Raw genomic sequence first — 23,732 nt, 5'->3', positions numbered from 1 at the left:
ACTTCCACTCCCAGAATTCCCCAGCCAGCATCTTAAAGTTGCTAGGGTTGAGAAACCCTGGTCTAGCAGATTCAGGTTGAATATAACAAAACAACAGTAAAAGGTGTTCAGGTGGCGTTGAGCTCTGTTCGGTGAATGTGTTTAACTAGAGGCTGCTTGATCATCTGTTGAGATTGGTTTTATCTATTGGTCTCTTGCACAGAGGAGGTTGGATTCAGTGGCATAAACAGTCCCTTTCAACTTTCTGATTCTAATTCTTATGATCTCATGGCCTCCAGCAGATGGAAGTAATGCCTCAGTTTAGATCTACCTTGTACGGGTATTGATACTGCTTATAGGAATTATCGTCCCAAACATCTGGAAGGTGGCAGGTTATCTCCCCTACATTCAGAGAGTAGGCATTTCCCCTCACATCAGCCAGGTATACAGTATAGTATTCATAAGGGGCTTCTGTGCATTAACAGGAGCGTTGCCTCATCCATTTCTTCGAAATAGAAGTCAGGAAGTGGCTTTTTAAAATACAGAATACATTGACTAATAATCTACACAGCATATTTAATTGAAGAGTGTGTTACAATAACTCTAATTTATCCATATGCCAATTTTGTGAGTTGATTTTTAATTCTCAGGTCTGGAAAAATCCAAGGTTTCTAAATTACTATGTTTTGCTATATTCTCCACCCTCTCCCAATACTCTTTCTGGCTGTCTAGTTGAAAAACAGTCTAGAATTTAAAATATTCTTTTCCAACTCCATTAACTGGATTTATATAGACGGAAAGCTGACGTGAAGTTTTCTAGGTTCAGCATATCTGATAAAATATATGCATTTAATTTAGATTTTTGTGGCCAACATTTACCTTGAGGACAGTGGGTGGTACATCATAGCAGTTGCTCCAGGAGCTGCATGGCCCAAGATTGTAGGGCATAATTGGTTCTCCAGGAAGAGATCTCCTTTTTAAAGAAGGGATGCTGAGTCCACCGCATTCCATATGGATGACTCATCTTTCCCCCTTATGCCTCCCTCCTTTTGCTGTTGTGTCCAAGCACTTGGGTGGAGGGAAGTAAACCTGAGGTTTGCTGGATTGAAAGGCTTTTCTGAAAAGAGATGCAGAGGCTGAAGGTTTTCCTCTGGAAGATGAGATGAACAGATGGGATTAGTTCTGCCTTGTACTAGCCTGTGCTGAGTGTGTAGGAGGACCAGGAGGGTATTCAGTACAGTTCTCTGCTGTATGTTTTTTTTTCCTTTTTGTGGAGGATTGCAGTTAGAGCGATGCCAGGAAGATAAGGGAGTTGTTTTGCTTGTGTTCTTTCGTTACAGTTCTCTTTGGTGTATAACTTGTACACAATAAACTATTCCTTTTTTTATTAGATTTCCAAGCCACCACAGCAACACAACTCCTAGTAGTGCATAGAGATAATCTGTGTCTGTGTGTGTGTATGTATATATGTATGTGTGTGTGTATGTGTGTATGGCATTCCCCAATAAATTACATTTTAAAGCCCTCAAGAAGATCTTTGCTTTCACTTGCTTCTAGAAGGACAATAACATCTAGCTTCTTGGACGAGGCTGTTCCATAATATAGGAGCCATTACTGAAAAATAGCTCCTCCTGGCAAGTAAGCCCCCCCTTTACTTCATGGGTCAGTTATAGCTGAGTGTCAAGCCATGTAGGGCTTTATAAGTTAAAAGCAGCTCTTTAAATTGTGCCAGAAATCTGTTGACAACCAGTGTAGGGCTTGTACCATAAGTGTAATGTACTCAAGGCATCTAGTGCTAATTAACCCACAGGTTGATGCATTTTGTACCAACTGCACTTTCTGGGTGATCTTTAGAGACCTCCCCATTTATAGCACATTGCAGTAGTTTAAGCAGATTGTAATGAGAGCATGAATCACTGATATCAGGCCCTCTCATCCAGATAGGGCTTTAACTGGTGCACTAACCAAAGCTGGGCAAACACTCATCTGGTCACTACCTCCCTCTGCCCATCCATATCCTTTTGAGAAAAACACCCAAGCTGACAGGGAACCTTCCTGCATAAACAGTAGCTTGTCCTGCTTGGATTCAGTCTGTTTCTTCCTATCTAGAGTATAATAGCCTCCAGGCACTGGGACAAAATATTGACTGTTCACTGGTACACCTTGAGGAGGTGATATAGAGTTGAGTATTGGCATATTGATGATACCATACCCTGAGCTGACAGATGACTTCTCCCAGTGGCTTCATGTAGATGTTAAAATGCAGGCAGGAAGCACTGAGCCCTGTTGTGGCATTCCATATATAAGAGGCCACTGGTCTGGAATCTCTCCCTGTAAGGACCATTGACTTGAATGACTTGAACCATTCACAGAGGAAGGCCCAAACCCATGTACTACAGTGCCCCCAGTCCCACAGATGATCCAGAAGGGTGCCATGATTGATTGTATCAGAAGCAGCTGAGAAGTCTAAAAGGACCAGAAGAGGTACACTCCTCACATCTAGGTCCCTAGATAGGTGGTCAATCAGTGCAATTTCCATCCCATGCCCAGGCCTGAATCCTCACTGAAAAAGGGTCCATATAATCAGTTTGTGTGGTGTTCTGAAGTTGCCTCCCCATCACAGCCTCAACAATTTTCCCTAAAAAAAGGAAGATTGGGAACAGGGCAATTGTTGTCTAATGTAGCTTTTTAAGGAGGGTGTTTTAAGGAGGGGGCATACCACAATCTCTTTCAAAGCTGTAGCAAATATCCCCTAATGCTTTCCATATCCCAGATATATATGATCATGCCCCCTCCTGTCTTCTGCAAAAGCCAGAAGGGGCATGGATCTAGGCTACAAGTAGCAGGAGTGAGCATCTTATCCACTTCGTTAGACTCCACAGACTAAAAGAAGTGCCAGTTAACATGGCCAGATGTTGCTCCTTTTTCTACCTTAGATCCTGTGCATGCAGAGTCAAAAGTTTGGTGAATCTGGGTGACTATTAGCGAAGTGTTGTGGATAGGTAAAGCATATCAGTGGATCAGCACTGCTCTTCTTCCCCGGCCCTGGTGTTGAGGTTGATGAAGAGCCCCAAACTCAGGAAGGCAGATCTCTGAGAGTGTGGCATTAGCATCCTTGTCCAACCAAATCTATATATAAAGTAATATATATCAGATCCACCTGCTCATCCTCCATCAAATTCTGGATGACCAGCATGTTATTGCTCCCAGATCTGGCATTTACCATCACCAAACATTTGTGTAAGGTATTACATGCCTTGTATTTTAAGTATTTTATCTGCAACAAGTTAAGCTGGATAGACACATGCAGTCAGAATGAATTTACATTCTGAAATATAAAAGCAGTAGGATTCTGTCTGAGATGGGAATAGTGTTAAAAGGTGCTATACGGGGTATTGCATTTTTAAATCAGTGTGCTTTGTTCTCCAAGACAATTGAAGAATGTCTTTAGGCCAGTTTCAGGTCATTTCTGAAAAAATTGGCATATGAAGGTTGTCAAGAAAGGACCATTTAGAAGAAGTGCTAGAACAGATGCAGTGTTTTAGATATTATATCCTAATGGAGTTCGACTTGGTATTATGATGTTTGAATACCCAACAATGAATACTTGAGCTATTGGCCTGGTCACATAGCCACAAAATCTCTGTTGCTGCAGAGTAGCCATAACTATTCAGCTACCTTTCTGCAGGTTTTTACAATAGGACAGTTGTAACTTACCACTGACAACAAAGGTCCGCATAGTTAAAGCAATGGTGTTCCCTGTAGTAACATATGGCTGCGAGAGCTGGACCATAAGGAAGGCTGAGCGAAGGAAGATCGATGCTTTGGAACTGTGGTGTTGGAGGAAAATTCTGAGAGTGCCTTGGACTGCAAGAAGATCAAACCAGTCCATCCTCCAGGAAATAAAGCCAGACTGCTCACTTGCGGGAATGATATTAAAGGCCAAACTGAAATACTTTGGCCACATAATGAGAAGCCAGGACACCCTGGAGAAGATGCTGATGCTAGGGAGAGTGGAGGGCAAAAGGAAGAGGGGCCGACCAAGGGCAAGGTGGATGGATGATATTCTAGAGGTGACGGACTCGTCCCTGGGGGAGCTGGGGGTGTTGACGACCGACAGGAAGCTCTGGCGTGGGCTGGTCCATGAAGTCACGAAGAGTCGGAAGCGACTAAACGAATAAACAACAACTTACCTTAACTGGCATTGTTCTGGAAAAGAATAAACAAAAAAAATGCTTGTTTTGCCTGCATTTATTTTTGAGAACGCATGAGTGACAAATCTTTAATAGCGGCGTATAGAGGCCTTTTTCTTTGGGGAATTTGTCTAAAGCCTAATCAGCATCTAACAGATTTGGATCTTCATACAGAAACTAAGGTTTGAATATCCCCATATATTGCTGAAGCTATGTCTTGGGCATGCTACTGACCTCTGGGGAGAATTCCAAGCCCCCGGTTTCTTGACATTCCCTAAGCACTTCTTTTTCAAGCAACTATGGTATCTGAAACCTGGTGGTACTTATGGGCATATTTGGCTGCTTGGTTTTACTGAGGAAATGAAGCATCAGAAATGAGACCTGGAGTGCTGGTGGAGAAAGACAAAAAGTAAGCCCAATCGAGCATAGGTGTGTGCCTGTATTCAGGCCTCCGCTGTGATGATATAGGAGGCAAGCCATCTTCATTTCTCCTTTCTTACTGCATTGGCAGATTGTCATCCAGCAGACTTGCTTAGGATGACTAATCCCCTTTTGGAGAGGAGTTAGTATTGGGATCTCCCGCCTGGCTGCTGTGACCAGTTTGCACAGCAGTTTGCTGATGGTCACTTAGGTTGACCATGATCTTGAATCCTCATGGACAGAGTCAGTGGTGCTGATTAAATAATTAGATTATCTTGCCATATTATCTGGAACCTCTTTTGTCCTATGAACTCTGAGGAAGTGGGTGGGGTGCATCTAGGTTCTCCTTTGCCCCTGTGGCTTGAATCCCTGCCTGTCCTGACTTTTGCAATCATGGGGGTATGTGTGACCACCTGGATCTGGGAGATTGTCATTGTCTCTTTATGGGAGGGGGAGTTTTGAAAGAAGCTGTAGTGCGCCCCCTTCCTTCTCAACAGGCCATCCCTGGATCTGGTAGTCTCAGACAATTATTGCCCAGTCTCTGACTTCCACTTTTGTGGGAAGGTATTTGAGATAGTGGTGGCAGATCTGTTGTACAGCAACCTAGAAAAAGTGGATTACCTGGACCCTTTTGAGTCAGGATTCAGGCTTGTGTACAAGCCTAGACAGTATTCATCACTCTCCTGGATGATTTGGACTTAGATGGGTATAGTGTGTCTCTTCTGGTTCTCTTAGATCTCTTGGTGTGTTTTTTTTTGATACTATTAACCATGGTATTCTGGTGGGCTACCTGTGGAGGCTGCGGATTGGAGGCACTGTTTTGCGGTGGTTCTGCTTCTTTCTCAGTGGATGCTTTCAGTCAATAGAAGCGTGAGAAGAGAGGTCAGTGATGTAATACGTCCAACTTTATTTGTAGTCTTTTTCCTTTTCCTTTGGAGCTGGAAAAGATGCGGATGGCTGTTTAAACCCCATTGTAACAATAGTAACTATTGCAGGTATGGAGGTAAGCGGGAGACAGGACGCACAACTAGAACAACCACACAACATGATGGTAAATGTGTGAGTGAAGGCAAAAAATAATTTTGGTGGAAAAATATTCAAGTGGTTATGGCGGGTAAAACTTTTGGCTTGTTTCCAGACCTTGGTGCAAATTGATTGTCCCGTCACAAATCATACAATCTTTTTCACATAAAGCAAGGAAAACGTGTACTGATTTTGACCTTTAAAGCCCTTTTTAGCTTGCCATCTGGGTATGCCTAATCCACCTTGAATTGTCCCAACCTGTTAGATCATCTAGGAGAAAGTTGTCTTAACTCTGTACTTCCAAGAAGCGAAGGGAGTGGAAGGTAGAAGGTGCTGCTTTGGACCAGCCTCTCAACAGAGATCAGACTGGCCCTCTCCTTAATGGCTTTCAGGAGGGTGCTAAAGACTAAGGTGTTTTGAAGAGCATTCTGATCAGTCACTGAACTTTGCCATCTTTTATTTTTTATTTTTATTGTTCTCATTCACAGTTTTTTATTTGGCTTGGTGTTATGATGTGTTTTGTCTTACATTTGTTTTAGACTTACTGTGGTGGTTTTCATGTTTTTCATACAGTGTTAGCTGCTGAGAGTTGCCAGATTGTGGTGGGGTGTAAATGTAATGTAATTAATTAATTAATATAGAGCTATAAATCATTATGTTTCTTTGTGTGATATGCAAATACACCTACTGTGGCATAGCGTTATGTGTGATCGTTGTTCATTCTTTGTGTATGAACAAAGCCATTCATTGGGTCTGTTCAACATTTCTGCAGGATCAAGAGTGCAGAACTTGAGGCCTCAGAGCGACATGTTCCCAAAGCTTTGGATGAGACTTTCACTGCCTATAAAAGTTGTTGCTGAATTGTAGTTTTTAAAGTGATTGAAGAATGAAGAGTAATCATGAAGAGTAATCATGTTAACTATATTGTGATACAATGAGTACATATGATTATTAATAATTATGTATTATTATTCCTCATTTATTTTATAATTCTCCCATCACTTTAAAATTATAAAGTCAAATTGAGGTTTTGTCCAGATCTCTTCCACTTAGTGTGTAACTTGTTTGCAATCCCAAAGTCACGTGCAGTCTGTCAGAAAAAGGTTGGGCATCATTAGTTTGTCCCCAGTAAGAAAATGGGATGTAGAATCAGGCTGCTGCCTCCTGTCTTATGCCTTCCATCATGGAGAAAAACCAACAGCTGCATGGGAGATCTAGTTGTGGACATAAACCTCCAATTAGGTGGCAGCTGTGGCCAGGAGGCCCTTTGCTCAACTTTGTGTTGTTGCCAGCTATGCCCCTTTCCTGGATCAGGAAGCCGTCCGGTCAGTCACTCATGCCCTAGTCATCTCCCGTATAGACTACTGTAATGTGCTCTACCTGGGACTACCCTTGAAGAGTATCCGGAAGCTACAGCTGGTTCAGAATGCGGCTGTGCAAGCAATCTTGGGTGCCCCAAGGATGGCACATGTAACACCTTTGCTGCGCGAGTTGCATTTGGGTGCCAGTTTGCTTCTGGGTTCAATTCAAGGTGCTGGTTATCACCTTTAAAGCCCTACATGGCATGGGGCCAGGTTACCTGAGGGACCGTCTCATCCCCATTACATCGACCCGTCCCACCCGGTCAGGCAGAGAGGGCATCTTACGGGTCCTGTCCATGAGGGTTTGTCGATTGGCAGGGCCCAGGAGGAGAGCCTTCTCTGCTGTGGTGCCCGCCGTATGTAATACTCTTCCCCCAGAGGTGAGGCAGGCCCCCACTCTCCTGGCCTTCCGGAAAGGGATAAAAACCTGGCTCTGCCATCTCACTTGAGGCAGGAAGGGAGGGAGCCAGTCCTGGGGGTGGCTAGCGCCCTAAAGAGGCTCCATGATTTTATGAATTTACAAATTTAAATTAAGAACTTTTAATACTGCCATCTTAGATTTTAGATTTTATACTTATATCTATATTTGTATTTAAGAAACACATTTTTAGCATATTTTAATTTGTATTTATTTTTAGTTTTAATGTAAACTGCCCAGAGTCGCTTCGTACGAGATGGGTGGTGACGAAATTTGAAATATAAATACATTGAAATATAAATTATTCTACTGCATTTGTTCAGGCCAGGTAGCCCACAGTTTGCATAGGTGTTGAGTGTGGGCTGCTGCGTAGAACGGAAGACCTTGTGTTCTCTACTAGCATAAGTATTTGTATTCCTGGAAGGAGGCTGCAAAAGTGAAGTAAGCAGGTGCAAGAGGATAGAAGCTGAAACTGATGAATCTTCACTAGTTTTTGTATCAGGTATTACAGAGAGCTTGAGGGAAATGGCACAGACCCGTCCTGAAATGAACTGTGGTGATTCCTGTTCTGCTTTTCAAAGCCATTTTGTACAGGACCTCAAATATTGGGTTATTGGAGGCAAATTCTTATCTTTCTCTGGCAGGTCATGAATGGATCAGCTTCTTAGCTGTGGTGTCCCAGCTTTCAGAACTATGGCAGGATTTCCCAAACTGGATACCATCCTCTGATAGAGGCTTGTTGACTTTTAGCAACTATTGTGGAGCACTTAAAAGATTTAACTTCTCTGTGATGGCCAAGGGAAGATGTAAAAGATTGGGGTTGGGTTTGTATATTATAGGGACGCGGTGGCGCTGCGGGTTAAACCGCTGAGCTGTCGATCGGAAGGTCGGCGGTTCGAAACCGCGCGGCAGGGTGAGCCCCCGTTGCTCGTCCCAGCTTCTGCACACCAAGCAGTTCGAAAACATGCAAATGTGAGTAGATTAATTGGTACCGCTTCGGCGGGAAGGTAACGGCGTTCCGTGAGTCATACTGGCCACATGACCCGGAAGTGTCCTATGGACAACGCCGGCTCCAAGGCTTTGAAACGGAGATGAGCACCGCCCCCTAGAGTCGGACACGACTGGACTTTACGTCAAGGGAAACCTTTACCTTTACCTTGTATATTATGCCATGGTATTAGCCTGGTTTTTATTTAGTGTGTTATGTAAACTTCGCTATGGCGGTTTAGAGACCGTGACATAGTTTTATGTAATTATTTAAAATATTCATAATTTGCTCACTATCCAGAGGATTTCATGATAGGTTATAGTCTGTAAAAATATGATACCTTAAATTGCAGTATACTCAACAAACCAGCTGATTTACAGGTTCATGCCTCATGGAATTGATAGCAAGAAGTAAGAAAGAAATTCTCCATATTAACTAAAAGATGTTTACTAACAACTTGACCAAATCTTTTGGCTTTCTGGTTCATAAACAGGTGGGAATAGAGGCCAGGTAATTTTGATCTTGTTAGCCCAGTGAGGTAGCCCAGACAATAAGCACAACCAGGAGTACTAGCGCTATCTTTATTGTAAGGTTACATTAACAGAATCTTGCAAGACTGAAAGTATTTCTAGGGAGGGTCACTTCTGAAATGTTTCCCACGTCATCCCCCCTTCTGTGGGCTGAGACATCTTTTACATGCTAGTCTGTGGCTCTCCCTCCATTCTCCCAAGGTCATTCCCGCATACCATTACAGATCTTGATGATGCAGATCAACAGATATAAATCCTACCTTACACCCCACGGTCTTGGCAAGTTGCACAGAATTCAGGAAACTCTATGCTGAAACTTCTGTCTGCTTCAAACATCAGCATGACATGCAACTTCCATTTCCTCTTCTTTAATCTTTTGGCATGAAGAGAGGGTGGAGGCGTTTTATTATACTAAAATCAGTTTTGTGTTTTTGCATGCTCCAAAGCCCAACACATTAAATCTCCCTTTGTACTCTTTGCATGCAGGATACTATGAAAGGGTAAGAATTCATGGTAGCCCCAAATACTGGGTTGCCAAAAATTGTGAATTCTTTCCTCTATAGTGGAAAAATGGCCAGAAGGTCCAGAGTAGTTTTCTCTTCTTCTGCTATCATTTTAAGGGAACTTGTGTATATGTCAGCCATGGACATTTAGTTTACCATACCCTCTTCATCAACTGGTAGTATAGGTTATACTGTGACTAATGGATCATACACTGCACTAAGCCAGGGTGAGCAGGAAAAACTTAGCAGATTTGTTTTCTGGTAGTTGGGTGTTTGTGACTGCGTGCATCCAGCATGCCATTTATTTTGTGTGAGCAGCCATGACATGATCTCAGAAGAGCAAATGTGCTCCCTATTTTGGAAAGCTGAAGACTCAGTCATATCACCAGTTCTGCCTAAGGACCTAGGATACAGTGGGGTTTTGTTTTTAATTCTTTGTTCAGATTTGTGGGTTTCCACTATTAATGGTTGATTTTTTTTCTTCACTTAATTTAATCTGTCTTACTTTTTTCTATCTTTTATAGCCTCCTCTGGTCCAAGCCATTTTTAACCGTGATATAGAGGAGGTGCGGTCATTACTGAGTCAGAAGGAGAATATCAATGTATTGGTAAGTGTTGGAACGACAACTTTTCCTACTAGTGATTCTGCTTCTCTTGGCTTTGCACACATAGTGTATTTTCTAAAAATTGGCACTTCCAGCTGGCTATTTTGTGTCCTCTTTATCCACAGTGTGTAGAGCAGGGGAGTCATCTTTGTATTCTGGCATGAGGTTCAGTCATTAGATATGGGATTTCCAGGTCTTAGGGAGGCCTGAGTACGGAATCCAGTTTGGTTGTGCTTTCAAACAACTTTTCATATCTTGGCATTGATTCCAGATTTGTAAAATGAGTGTAAGTGATTCTAAAGTTGTATTGGGTATAAATAGATAAAGATAGCAAAGTACTTTGTACATTCAGAATTAGTACATAGCACAGAGGCTCGTTCGTTATTAGTAAATAGCGACGTTGTTGGGAATTGGCTGTACAGTACCAGATGTATTGGTCTAGTTGTACTGAGCAGTGGGTGGCACCGGAATTAGCAGTTGTGTTTGGCATGAAGTGTGTTCTGGATTAATCTTGTGGTCTCCGAGTGAGAACAGCTTGTGTTATATGTTTTTCATTTTATTCTTGTATATCCCATGAAACAGTATTTGGCTTTTCATTTCTTTCTGGCTCACTTAGTAGAGACACATAGACAATACATGCCTATTTGACACATCAACCTTGCCACAAATTGTGCTACTTATGAGCTGACTTGATCTCGGGGTGAGGGGATGATATTTGGAATGTCAGAATCCATCTGTATTGCATTTTCTTTGAATAAGATTATTCCTTTATCTGTGGATGGCTTTTGAAAACTTTGTTGTATTCACTTCTAGGGGTAATGAAAGCTAGAGTTGCTGAAGGGAACCCCTCAACACCTGTTACTTGAGACTTAAGAAAAGAATCATTGGGGGTTAGAGGATGATACAAAAGCAATGTAGTGAAATTTTTATTTAGCATAAACTAGATTATATTGCAGCTGTGGCTTAATCTGACAAACCTATTTGATCAATCCAGGGTTCTCTTTCCACCTGCCTCCTGTTTTGCATAATGGCCAATTAGATGCCTGCAAGTTGTAAATGAGGGAACAACTCTTTCTTGCTGTTGTTCCTCAGTGACTAATATTAGAGAAGTATTTCCTACTCTACTGAAAATAACATTAGCCATCATAACTAGTAGCCATTGATAGCATTACTTCCATATATTAGTCTTAACTGTTCAGCTGTATGATTATCATTGCATCCTGGAATACCATGAATATGGTATTCAATACTATTACAATACTTTTTTTAGCCTATCCTAAATCTCCCTCTATTCATCCTTGTTGGATGATCCTAGGTTCTAATAGGATAAAATAGTATTTCAAATCTCTTTACCCATGCAACATGTTATTAATCTCTATTACATTTTTTCCTTAGTCACCTTTATTTTTATTTATTTATTCATTCAATTTATATAGCCACCCATCTCAAACCAGTGACTCTGGGCAGCTAACAGTAATAACAACAATCAGACAATAAAAACAGTAACAAAAAGTTAAATACAAATATACAGCCAAGAGATCTTAAAAACCATTGGTGTTAGCACAACCATGAAATGGGGCCCTTCACACACTTGGGGCCCCAGGCCCGGGCACAAAGCCAGATTTTCAAGGCCTTCCGGAAAGCCAACAGGGTCGGGGCCGTCCTAATATCAGGAGGGAGGATGTTCCAGAGGGCAGGCGCCACAGCAGAAAAGGCACGTCTTCTGGTCCCCGCTAGCTGACATTCCTTGGCTGATGGGACCCGGAGCATGCCCATCCTGCTGGACCAGATTGGATAGGTAGAAACAACTGGGAAAAGACGGTCCCTCAGGTAACCTGGCCCCAAGCCATGAAGTTCTTTAAAGGTGACAACCAGCACCTTGAATTGTACCCAGAAACATACCAGTAACCAATGCAGCTCCCAAAGCAGAGGTGTTACATGTGCCAAGTAGCTGACACTATTTACAATCCAGGCAGCTGCATTCTGTACCAGCTGAAGCTTCTGAATGCTCTGCAAGGGCAGCCCCATGTAGACCATGTTGCAGTAGTCCAAATGGGAGGTCACGAGGGCATGAGTGACAGTGAGTAGTGCCTCCTGGTCCGGGAATGGGCACAACTGGTGCACAACCTGAAGGTGTGCAAAGGCCCTCCTAGCTATGGCTGCCACCTGCTCTTCCAGCAGGAGCCATGAGTCCAAGAGAACCCCCAAATTGCTCACCGGGTCTGTCTGGAGCTGTGCCACCCCATCCAGGACCAAAGATGGAAAAACCTTGGTACTGGGAGGCCCAAATACCCAAAGCCAGTCAGTCTTGCTTGGGTTGAGCCAGAGCCCATTGCATCCCATCCAGGCCCCTACAGCCGCCAGGCACTGAGATAGGACATCCACGGCATCACTCAGCCTGGGGAGGAGATATAAAGCTCACCCCAAACTGCCGGATCACCTCACCCAGTGGCCTCATGTAGATGTTAAATAAGAGGTGTGAGAGAACCAAGCCCTGTGGCACCCCACACAGTAGGGGCCGTGGACTGGACCTCTCCCCTCCTACCAACACCGACTGGAATGGACCACGGAGGAAGGAGGAGAACCAGCACAACACAGTGCCGCCCACCCTCAATTCCCGAAGCCGGTCCAGAAGGATACCATGATTGATAGTATCGAAGGCCGCCGAGAGGTCAGGAAAAGCAAGGATGGTTGCACTGCCTCCATCTCACTCCTGCCAGAGGCCATCCAACAGTGCAATCAATGCCATCTCAGTCCCATATCCTGGCCTGAATCCTGACTGAGAGGGGTCTAGATAATCTGCTTCATCCGGATCCCTTTGAAGCTGCCATGCGACCACTTTCTCAACAACCTTCCTTAGAAATGGAAGGTTGGAGACTGGACAGAAACTATCCAGATTAGTTGGGTCGAGTGATGGCCCGTTCAGGAGGGGGTACACCACCGCCTCCTTAAGAGCCAGCGGGACCACCCCTTCCCTGAAAGAGGAATTAAGCATCACCCAAACCCAAACATGTGTCCTCTCCCAGGCAGTCTTGACCAGCTAGGAGGGGTTGGATCTAACACCGAAGTAGCCGAACTAACAGCTGCAAGAACCCTGTCCACTTCCTCAGGTTCAATGCGCTCGAACTCCTCCCAGATAACCATGCGAGAGTCAGACCCCATAGCCCCCATTGGCCCTGCATCAAGGCTGGCATTCAACGCAGAGTGGATGTGAGCAACTTTACCTGCCAGATGCTCAGCATATTCCTCACAACGGCCCTGAAGGTAGAGCCCCAAATTACTCCCTCCAAGGAGAGTCCAGGTCACCCGAAACAGGACCGCTGGGCGGCTATCTGCAGATGCAGTAAGAGTGGAGAAATAACCACGTTTCACCACCCTTACTGCCACGAGGTAGGCTCTAATAGTGGCTCTAGCTCATATTCAATCGTCTTTGCTTCTCATCTTCCGCCGCCGGCATTCCAGGTGTCTCTTAGCCCTCTTAAGCTTCCTCAGCTCTTCCGTATAGCACAGGGAGCTACAGGAGCCACGGGCACACAGAGGCTGCTCTGGCGTGATCTGATCCAAAGCTGTGGCCGCTCTCTCGTTCCATGTGGCCACCAAGGCTCCAGTAGGACCATGCAGCAGACTTCCTGGAACAACCCCAAGCTCCCTCTGAAACCCAACTGGGTCCATCAGTCACCTGGGGTGGGCTGATCTAATAGACCCAGCCTCCCTGCAAAGTGGGGTGGTGCCAGAGAATTGGAGGCTCACCAGGAGGTGATCTGACCATGGCAGGGGAGAAACCAATACCTCCCCCAATTCAGAACACTCTGCCACTGCTCCAACAGAAAAACCAGGTCAGGCGAATGAGTACTATTATGCATTGGGCCTGGATGACTTGGGACAGGCCGATGACTGTCATGGTGGCCACAAACTCCCGAGTTACCTCTGCCCCCGCCATCAAGGAAGGCAGGTTGAAATCCCCAAGACCATAAGCCTGGGGAACTCCACCGCCAACCTGGCTATGGAGTCAAGGAGCTCAGGCAGGGAGGCTGCTACGTAGCAGAAAGGCTGGTACAATAGAAACAGCCTCAACTGATCCCTCTTAGAGCCCAACTTAACAAATAGGGTCTCATACCTGGCAATCTGAAGAGCACTGCCCCTGGATGTCTCCCAAGTATCTCAGATGACCACTGCCACCCCACCATCCCTACCCTGGGGTCTTGGCTGGTGCCACATCTGGAAACCAGCTGGGCACATCTCAGAAAGGGGAACTCCCCCCTCCTCTCCCAGCCAGGACTCTGTAATACAAGCCAGCTTAGCTTTCTCATCCATGATCAAATCATGGATGAGGGTGGCCTTATTACAACCTGACCTGGCATTTCGTAGCAGCAGCTGACAGCCCAGGGCCGTGAAAGTTTGCCAACCGGGGCCCAGGAGTGAGCTCAAGGAGCTGGAACATGCCACTGGAACAATATACCTCTGGCCCATTCCCCGTGTGCGACCTGCTCTTCATCTCCTGCAAAATTTTCCCATACCTGTCACTACCAGGATGTTACAGCCTGCCTCCACTCCTCCAAAACTTCCCCCTTCCCCCTGCCTAAATTGATCCATGTCCAAGCCTGTAGCGCCCCCCCTTCCCGTAAATACACCTCCAGTCACAGTCTCCTTCCAGGCTGTCAACCCAGGGTGCTTCTGCTTCTACTAGCACTCAGCACCTCCAGAGAAACAGCCCATTCCACCCTCCACCCTCATCCTCCCCCCACCAATCCACTCTCACTCGATTGGCAGGAGCTCATAACCCCAGTCCATCTGTCCACAGAGTCTGCGGATTTGCCAGTCTCTCCACTCGATTCTCCGACCCACAGAGAAGGCAAAATGGCTGCACGGGTGGGCAGGGGGAGGGGAGCCATAGCTGCAAGGATAGAGCTGAAAACACCATCTCAGCCTGACCTCCTATCCACTGCAGCCCATTCCCTACCCCTCAAGATCGCTTGATGTTAGTTTCCAAATTGCCTTTGTTGCCTCTGTTGTCACCACACCGGAACTTGCACTTCTGCACCAGCCAGCTACAAGCTTCCTGTGTCATCGCCAGCACGCTTTCCTCCATTGCTGCGTGATCGAACGCTGCTCAGCGCGCCATAGCTGATTCATGCGCTGCAGCTGCTCCACATACCCAGCAGTCTAGTTTTCCAACTGCTGGTCTCGAGGAAGCAGCACTCCAGTCAACAGTCCAGCCAGCAGCTGCCCAACCAAGGAGGTGAGCCCCCAGTGCCACGTATAATTCTGTCCTAAACTGTGGCCCAGCTTAATAAGGGAAATGAATTGCACGGGCTTGATAAAAAGCATCATCCACCAGGTCCAGTGGGGGAAAAGCCCAAATCCACAGAAACTCCACCACCTCTTCATCCAACTCTCCAAACTACTAATCTCCTGCAACATACTAAAAACAAACTATCATCGGGACCCGCTTTGCAACACACCTGGCCTCTGCGCCATCTTAAAAAAAAAAAAAAGTGATCCTCAGACTGGCCTAATTCTAAGTGTTGTTGTGTCGTGGATTTGGTCTGAAGGAGCACTACACTGAGGAGGAGAACCATGTTTATTGCAACAATCCTTGGGTGCCTGCTTTATAAGAAAGTTGGACCCCCAAACAATGGAAAAGCAAGCATTTTTATAGAAGTTGGGGGCTACAAGGTGGCAAATCCTAGGGATATGATTTGCTGGCCAGTTTGGGGGAGCTAGGCAGGTCCTTGTCAGTGTGCCTGGGATTAATTCTCTTGCTAGGCAAAACAGGCCCTTCAGGAGGGCAGCAGAGCAGAGGAAGTTCACTGTTAAAGGAGATGGAACATTGAAGTCATCAGGCTAATGGAGGATGGAAGGTTGGGGGTTTTCTAGGATGCAGTTTCCTTGTAAGGGCTGTACTGTGAGCTGGTGAGGAGGGTTCTATTCTTTGGTTGATGGGATTGCAGGGAGTTTTGTCTGGGGCAGGGAGAGTCAGCTTGGGTCTGATGGGATTGGGCAAAGAGATGAACTGGGTTTGACCTTGGTCATATCCAAAAGACCGGGTGGGGGGAGAGGGTGCAGCCTCCATTTTGTTTGTAAGATTTATTTTCTCCACTACAGTTCTATCATTTTGGGATGGAGAATACCTATTTGTTTCATTGCCATGGGGTATAAGATTATTGAATATACTTACTTCTGCTTTGTGTAATTATTTCATTGGAGTAGCAGGCAAATGAAAGTATCTATGCTTAAGATAATAGATTACAGGTAACTTGAAATGTTCATGGTTTTGATACACTATACTGAACTTTCTGAGGATCTTGTTGAAGTTCTTAAAGTATACCTTTATCCTCCCCTTCTCAAAATCTGGTGTTTCACTTTTTTGTGTAATTGTTGGTGAATGTAATAGCAGCTGATGTTGGGCTGGCTCATTCAGTGTAGTTTTTGTGTGTGTGTGCAGTAGGTGTGCTCATAATTTGATTTCATAATTTAAAAAATGGGGAGGGAGTGCAGAAATAATTTTAAAAGGAAATTGTGATGTTAAGTTCAGATTGGTATTTTGAACCTACAGTATTGCTTGGAACTCCACTTAGTTGGAAAACACTGTATGATAGCGAGCATATTTAGGATATCAGCTCTGATCTTGTTTGTTTACTTTCTGCATGTGATAGAGATGAGAAATAAATTTAATAACAGAATACATTTAATAACAATAATGGCTAATGGCCTCCTTTCTCATGATTCACAGTATTTATGTTCAGTTGTGTTGAGCCTGAAAAAATGGAACTAGTTTAGTTTGATGCTGTATGATCATTTTGCAGTCTTCCCCCCCCCGCCCCAGGATTTTTTAATACTGAACAATGAACACTCTTGAACACTCAACAAATAAACCTTGTCTTGTTTTTTATTATGAAATCATTTGTTCTTTTATCAGGCTACCTGGTTTTTCATTTGGCCTTAGATCACTTATACCTGTGGCAAATGTCAAGGACTTAGCATCCAGTCCAACCCAGAGGCTAAAGGTTAGCTGATATGATCAAAGATTTAAGTTCTGGTTTCTTTCCTTAATAATCTTCAGTAACAAGTTGGGAAGTTGTGCTTTATTAAGACTACTTTTTCTTAGAGTTTTATTGTTGCTGGCACACAGTTTAAAATGGCCTTCCATAAAGCTCTCAAAACGTGATTTTCATTTGGCAAGCCTGGGGATCCCCTGGCAATAGGGAGCCTGCACACTGCTTCATACTGTATGTAAGCATCTTCCCCCTCGTGGTCCTGTTTTATATATGTTTGTTTTAAGGGGTTTACAAAATGTTTTAATTCTTAGTTTTATGTATGCTGCCCAGAGTCACTTCAGGTGAGATGGGCAGCCATGTCATTTTGATAGATGGATGGATGGATGGATGGATGCAAAGTGTGGCAGAATGCATATATGATATAAAGCTTATAAAACAACATCACAATATTATGTTGTCATTCAGGAAATCTTTTATTCCCAGAGCCTTGAATGCCTTTGTTATTAGACCTTTGAGTCTGACTGTTGCTGCCAAGCTCCATGCAGTGTAAGCGCTCTGACCAAAAAGGATGATCCATAACTTTCAGAACTGTAGGGGGCAGCTGGTATGGTCTTTCACTTAGAAAGCTGGCATTCTTACGTAGTGTTATATGCTGTTGAAATAGCTAAATATTAGCCCTTATTTAGAGATGTTATATTTCTTGAAATGTTGGCATCAAAGGAGAAAAAAGCTATTTTTGCAGAAAAATAAATTTTGGAGGAAGTAACATATCTACTATTTTCTTTGCTATTTTTTGGATATGAAGTATATTTGTTAGCACACATATTTTTATGAATGTAGCTATGAAATTTAAAAGTAAAAGTACCTTATTTTATTAAAACTAAAATTTAAAATATACCACATATGGAGATGTGATGGAAAAGCACTGCATCCTGGGGTACCTGGCAATACAATTCCATACATGCCTACTCAGAAGTAAGCCCCATAATTTTTAATGCACTCAGTGCTTTCAGATAAGAACATACGTAACGCTGTCATTCTCTATACAACTGAGAGTATTTTACCATTTCATTCGGTAAGGATTAATTTGGAGTTGATATATACAGGATTTTACTCGGAAAAAGATTTTTTAATTTGGAGAAGTAAAACTCGAAACTAACAATATTGTAATAATCAAAATTAAGGTTTATTATCAAGATGTATTTAAAATTAATTAAAGTCCACTGCAGTCAGCATGATCATAAAAAACAGAAGAAACATTTTTTAAAGAGTATATCAGCTAAGTAGAATGTAATAAAGATGGAGTCAGGTATATGTTTACAACATACGGAAGATTCATTATTGTACACAGTAGAGACGAAGAATTTCTAGGCCTATAGATAATATTGTATTGCAGTTATCAGGAGACATAGCTGGTATAGCTTATACCAGTGTTTCTCTCTTTTTTTTAAATACGAATTTTATTAAGTTTCAAACAAAGATAAAAGCTACAGAAAAACATTATGGCTTGCAACTTGATCTCTCCCTTAAATTTCTCCAACTCGACTATCCGATCTTCATCCAGAATTTCAACAGAAATCCCAATCTCATTCTTAGAAGAGACATTTCTGTCACTGTTAAATTCCTCAGTTTCATCCATGACATTCCCAGCCAAGTGACACATTTTAAAGAGGTAAAGGTAAAGGTTTCCCTTGATGTAAAGTCCAGTCGTGTCCGACTCTAGGGGGCGGTGCTCATCTCCGTTTCTAAGCCTTAGAGCCGGCGTTGTCCGTAGACACTTCCGGGTCATGTGGCCAGCATGACGACACGGAACGCCGTTACCTTCCCGCCGAAGCGGTACCTATTGATCTACTCACATTTGCATGTTTTCGAACTGCTAGGTGAGCAGGAGCTGGGACTAGCAACGGGAGCTCACCCCGCTGCATGGTTTCGAACCACCGACCTTCCGATCGGCAGCTCAGCGGTTTAACCTGCAGCGCCACCACGTCCATTTTAGACCTCATATTTTCCACACTGTCCTAGATGCCTTGCATAAAAACTTGGTAGGAATCAGGAAGCATCTGTTTAAAATCTTGGTGGAAATCAGAGAAAGTCTGTTTAAAATCCTCCATGTCTCATGCAGTAGATTATGGCACCTCCAGGAGCTTAACCAGCGAAAGTTGAAGATACAAAGGAGTTAGAGAATGTGTTTACAGAAGTGAAAGTGATAAGCAGACAGTTCCCCAGGGAAAGTAGAAGCAGAAAACCGAAAGTTCAAAACAGCCAATTCAACGTGTAGGAAAATGCTAGTGTCTTCAAATTTAATGCAAAAATAGTAACAGGGAGACAGTTATTTACTCTCAATCCTCTTTACTATTTGGATGGAAACCAAGCCAAAACGTTAAAAGAATTTTTTTTTTAAAGAAAATCAATCCCAAAAATAATGATAAGCACCAAGAGAACCCGCTTCTCCTTGCTGTAGAAAGCCTTTCTTAGGGTACGTATACTTTAAAAAAATATAAATTGGGTGATTTAGAAATGAGGTGGCTGGTCTTAGTGTCCTTTCAAGGCTGCAGTGTGGCTTGGAAAATGGTGACATCCCAATCTTCTGGCTATTCTTAGCAGTCGAGCGTGAACTCTGTTTGCAATTTTCTGGCTGCAAGCTGCTGTCCAGAGGACAGATGAGGTGATTCCAAGTGTTTTCCTTTCCCGGAAAAACACTTCTGGGCTTCAGGAAAAACCTTCCTGAGCCTGAAAAAACTTCCATGTTGTCAGTTCTGCCTGCTAAGCCTGCAGGAACAGCTGTTTAGTCTGCCATGTCCCCACCGGAAGTCTATACCAGTGTTTCCCAACCATGGCAACTTTAAGATATGTAGACTACAATTCCCCAACCAGCAAGCTGGCTGGGGAATTCTGGGAGTTGAAGTCCACATATCTTAGTTGCCACGGTTGAGAAACTGGTTTATACCCTCAGAAGCTGTAAATCAGCAACATCTCAGAATCAGTGGCTCCCCAGAAGAGAGATTTGTTTGTAATCTTATAGGGAGTAAAGAGTTATCAAATTCATTTTCACTTGTTATGATGAAGATCGAAAGTCACTTCTTTACATATTTATTTTCTTTTTCTCTTTTTTTCTTTTTCTTAGCACTTTTTATTCTTTCTATTTCTCCTTTTTCTGAGTTTAGTTTGTATTTGCTTTTATTATTGTAACTAAAATCTTTAATAAAAATTATGAAAAAAAAGAATCAGTGGCTCCGCAACCATTAGGTAGAGTGTGTTTTACAAAAATGGTAGAAATCCTTTAAAATAGCAAACTAAATCAAGTTTATTTATCTAATTAGAAGTAAAATCAGAAAATCCATATCTTTTAAAATTTTCACTATGAACTTCATGGACTTTAGAAACAAATTTTCTCCATTTCTTTTAAGTGTTAGTTTTTTTCCAATGGATGTGTATTAATTTCAGACATTCTTCAAGGGTTTCTTTCTCACTTGATGGAGATGACAAAATAACGTGGAGGATTAGGAGATTTAGCAGGATGATACAAAGTCCTTGACACCATGTTGCAGAGTCTATGAATGGCATGCTGTTTGATTGAACTTTTGTATTGCTTGTTTTGCTTTCTCCAACACTGAAACTTCCTTTTTGGACACTGATCAAACCTGGGCCTCCTTAATTTTAGGAAGATGACACTATTATGTCCCTTTAAGGCATTGCACATTATATTTACATTGCTGATCTGCCAAGCAGAATGCGGATAGTCACAGAGCCTCTGCAAATGCTTGTTAATGGTGGGGAGGCGTTTGGAGTTCTTGGGAGGGGTGCCTTAGTTATTCCATCAAAAATTAATTTTGATGTAGTGATACAGGCCTCCCTTCTAAAATCTAATTTCACTCCCGTAAGCAGAGAAGGCACATGCTTAACAGTGACTGGAAAGTTGAATGAAGATCCTGAAAAGAGGATCTTCTCTCCCTTTAATCAATTAGGAATGACAGCCAGTTGCTTTATAGGGAAGGAAACCGTGAGATTCATTTAGGAGAGGATGTTGGAGAAAGGAGAACAAGGAAAATTATTTGAGACGGCTTGAGGAATCAATTTAGAATAGAAATATCTCAAAACATTCTGAATGTATTCTTTCTTTTAACATTCCACTGTTTCAAGGAAGTGCAATTCATCTACTTATTACTTCCATTTATTATTGGTCCAAATCCTCTACCCCTACCACCAATCAATTATATTCCACTCCTTACCTGGTCCTACAATTCACCTTATTGTTGCTCATCAGTACATTTCTGTTTGTTTCTTCATTACCAGTATAACACATGAGAATTTAGATCTGCTGAAATCACAGGCTATATTTGTTCCATAATTATATTTCAGTGTTGAATTATGGGTATTTATTGCAGCATTGAAACTTGGCTCTGCAGCATTCTAAAGCACTTGCTTAAAATTCAATTCACTAATCTAAAAAGTACTTTTGAGTCACTCCCTATCCCTTTCTTAATTTCTATTACTTATCTGGTGTGAAGGGAGTGGAATTCCCTCAATAAATTTTATGAATGGGTGTGTGTCTCTTTATATCACTACTCATTTTTTTCTGACATCTATTTGAGAAATTGATGGCAACAGCTGTTATGTTGAGATTCATGTCATGATTTCATTTCCCATACTTAGCACTTTTAGCCACTGAACTGAGATTCTTTAATAATAGGACAGATACTTCCAAGGCAAGCACATCGTAGAGGCTGAGTGTGTTCAATAACTTAGTATCCTTTGTTTTAAAAATGTTCAGTGCATATTAGGTTAATTATTTGCAACTGAATTGTTCGAGTTGGTAGTTGGTGCAGGATCTTCATTCATTTCCAGTCTAGCCCTCAGTGCTCAATCAGGTTGTTTCGTTGCTTTATTGTCTGTTGCTCAATGTTCTCCCCAATATTGCAATAAAACTAATTTTTCTCTACACATCAGAATTTTTAGAGCTTTTTAAAACATTCTGTTCAAACCTCATAAAATAGGCAAGGGTTTTTTTACATCATATAGTGTAGTCCCAATATTTTACAGACTATAGATATTGAGATGAATATATTACATGGAATAATACTGATTTGCATGGGCAAAACATCTATTTGGGAATTTGTGATGGCAGCATGAAGTTGAAATATTACAGCAACTTATCTAATGATAAGTTACTGTCATGCTTCTGGTAAAATCTAAGTTACAAAAATCGATGGAGGCAAATATTTGAGAAATTTTAACATCAGGACTGCCATGTATCCGATGTGTTAATCTGTGCTGTTGCTTGCCTTACTTTTAGTTGTACTTGCCATTCTGTCTGGTGTAGAAGTCACCAAGTCGAGATTAACCAGCTTGCTACCAGTACTTTTGCATACATGTTATTCATACCCTTGTACTATTAGTATTCTGTTTTCAGGGAAACTTGTGTATATAATCCAGGCACATTGACCGAATGTCACTATATTGCTAAGGATTCTAAGGTACACATTTGACTAATGTCAGGCATTGGCCATGCATTAGCCTTACCCTTATTTTCTTTGAATAGTGCAGTTAATGTTGATTTCTGATTGTGCAAAAAAGAAGTTGTAGACTAGCTGCCTTTCACAAAAAATATGTTCATACTTACTTTATTTTATTCACTGAGGAGCTGTTGGTAAGTGTTAAGGAACCCTGGAATTTTCAGGAACAATTTGGAAGCATTTTTGCAAGATTACTCAATTCTTTGTAGCTAACTTAACATTGAAATTAACTTGGAAGAATAACATCAAAGTAAAAGGTAAGATTGTATATTAATGACAAAATATCTTCATTCTAATTAAGATCATTTAACTTGGCAGCAGCAAAGAACAATCAATCAGATTCAACAACAGCCCAGGCTTTGTGAGCCAAGATCATCTGTGGTTGAAAGAAGAGATCATTATGACTAGATAGTGAGGGCAGGTGGATTAATTTGTACTTTCTGTTGTCACTGGAAAAAAACAACAGTGGGGCATGTATGTAAGACTTCTGCAAGATTACTGTAGTTGTATAATTCAATTTATGTCCTGCCTGCCTACTCAAAGGATCCTCACTTGTTTCTGGCTTGAGGCAAATTATTTCTCTAACCAAACATTACTGGCTTTTGGCAGATACACTGAGTGTGTTTATGGAAGATATGCTAACTGTGTAGGCAGACAAGTTTAATATTTTTGCTACTTAGTATCTGGCATGTTGGATAAAAATCAGTGTGTGTGTCAGATTGATTTTAAGTTTTAATTGAAATCAGATTTTAAATCTTAATTTTTTTTAAAGAAATGAACATATTTCACAGATATTTAGTTGTAAACATAATTTCTACTCCATTAGACTTGCTAATATGCTCATAAGAAATAACTTACCTCCTTCTGAAAGTGTGAATGCAAAGAAGTTAAATAGAGAATTTGAAGTGATGGAGTAATACAGTTTTAAAGCTGTTGATTTTTCCTAATACATCATGGCAAATGTATCCCCCAAACATCCACAATAATTAATTGAACTGAAGCTGGTTCAGCTTCTCATGACTTCACAAATATGTGCTTGTTTGATTCTAAGAGCATCCTTCAATATTTTGACGAAAATTATTCTGAAAGAACTCTGACAAAATTCCTATATATGGTTGTGTAAGGATGGACTGCCTGAGCAGATTATAAGCACCTGTGCTCCTTCCTTCCCCTCCCTTCTTGGCCCTCCCCCAACATCAGG

The 23,732-nt window shown here is 42.3% G+C and overlaps 1 protein-coding gene and 1 long non-coding RNA gene across 2 annotated transcripts in view; one reads left to right on the top strand and one right to left on the bottom strand.

Moving 5' to 3' along the window:
* LOC134490564 (uncharacterized) overlaps positions 1 to 23,732 on the bottom strand; it is a 259,536-nt gene that overhangs the window by 139,097 nt on the left and 96,707 nt on the right. The gene's annotated exons all lie outside the window — the stretch shown is intronic.
* Positions 1 to 23,732, top strand: part of ANKRD52 (ankyrin repeat domain 52) — an 81,526-nt gene that overhangs the window by 2,788 nt on the left and 55,006 nt on the right. Inside the window, exon 2 of the mRNA XM_063293663.1 lies at positions 9,940 to 10,023. Within this exon, the coding sequence (XP_063149733.1) occupies positions 9,940 to 10,023 (84 nt within the window). The remainder of the gene's footprint in view (positions 1 to 9,939; positions 10,024 to 23,732) is intronic.

The sequence above is a fragment of the Candoia aspera genome, chromosome 2 (genome assembly GCF_035149785.1).
Source record: "Candoia aspera isolate rCanAsp1 chromosome 2, rCanAsp1.hap2, whole genome shotgun sequence".
In the NCBI taxonomy this organism is placed as follows: domain Eukaryota; kingdom Metazoa; phylum Chordata; class Lepidosauria; order Squamata; family Boidae; genus Candoia; species Candoia aspera.
Note: the sequence above shows the minus strand (reverse complement) of the source record. Positions and strands in the feature narration are given on the sequence as shown.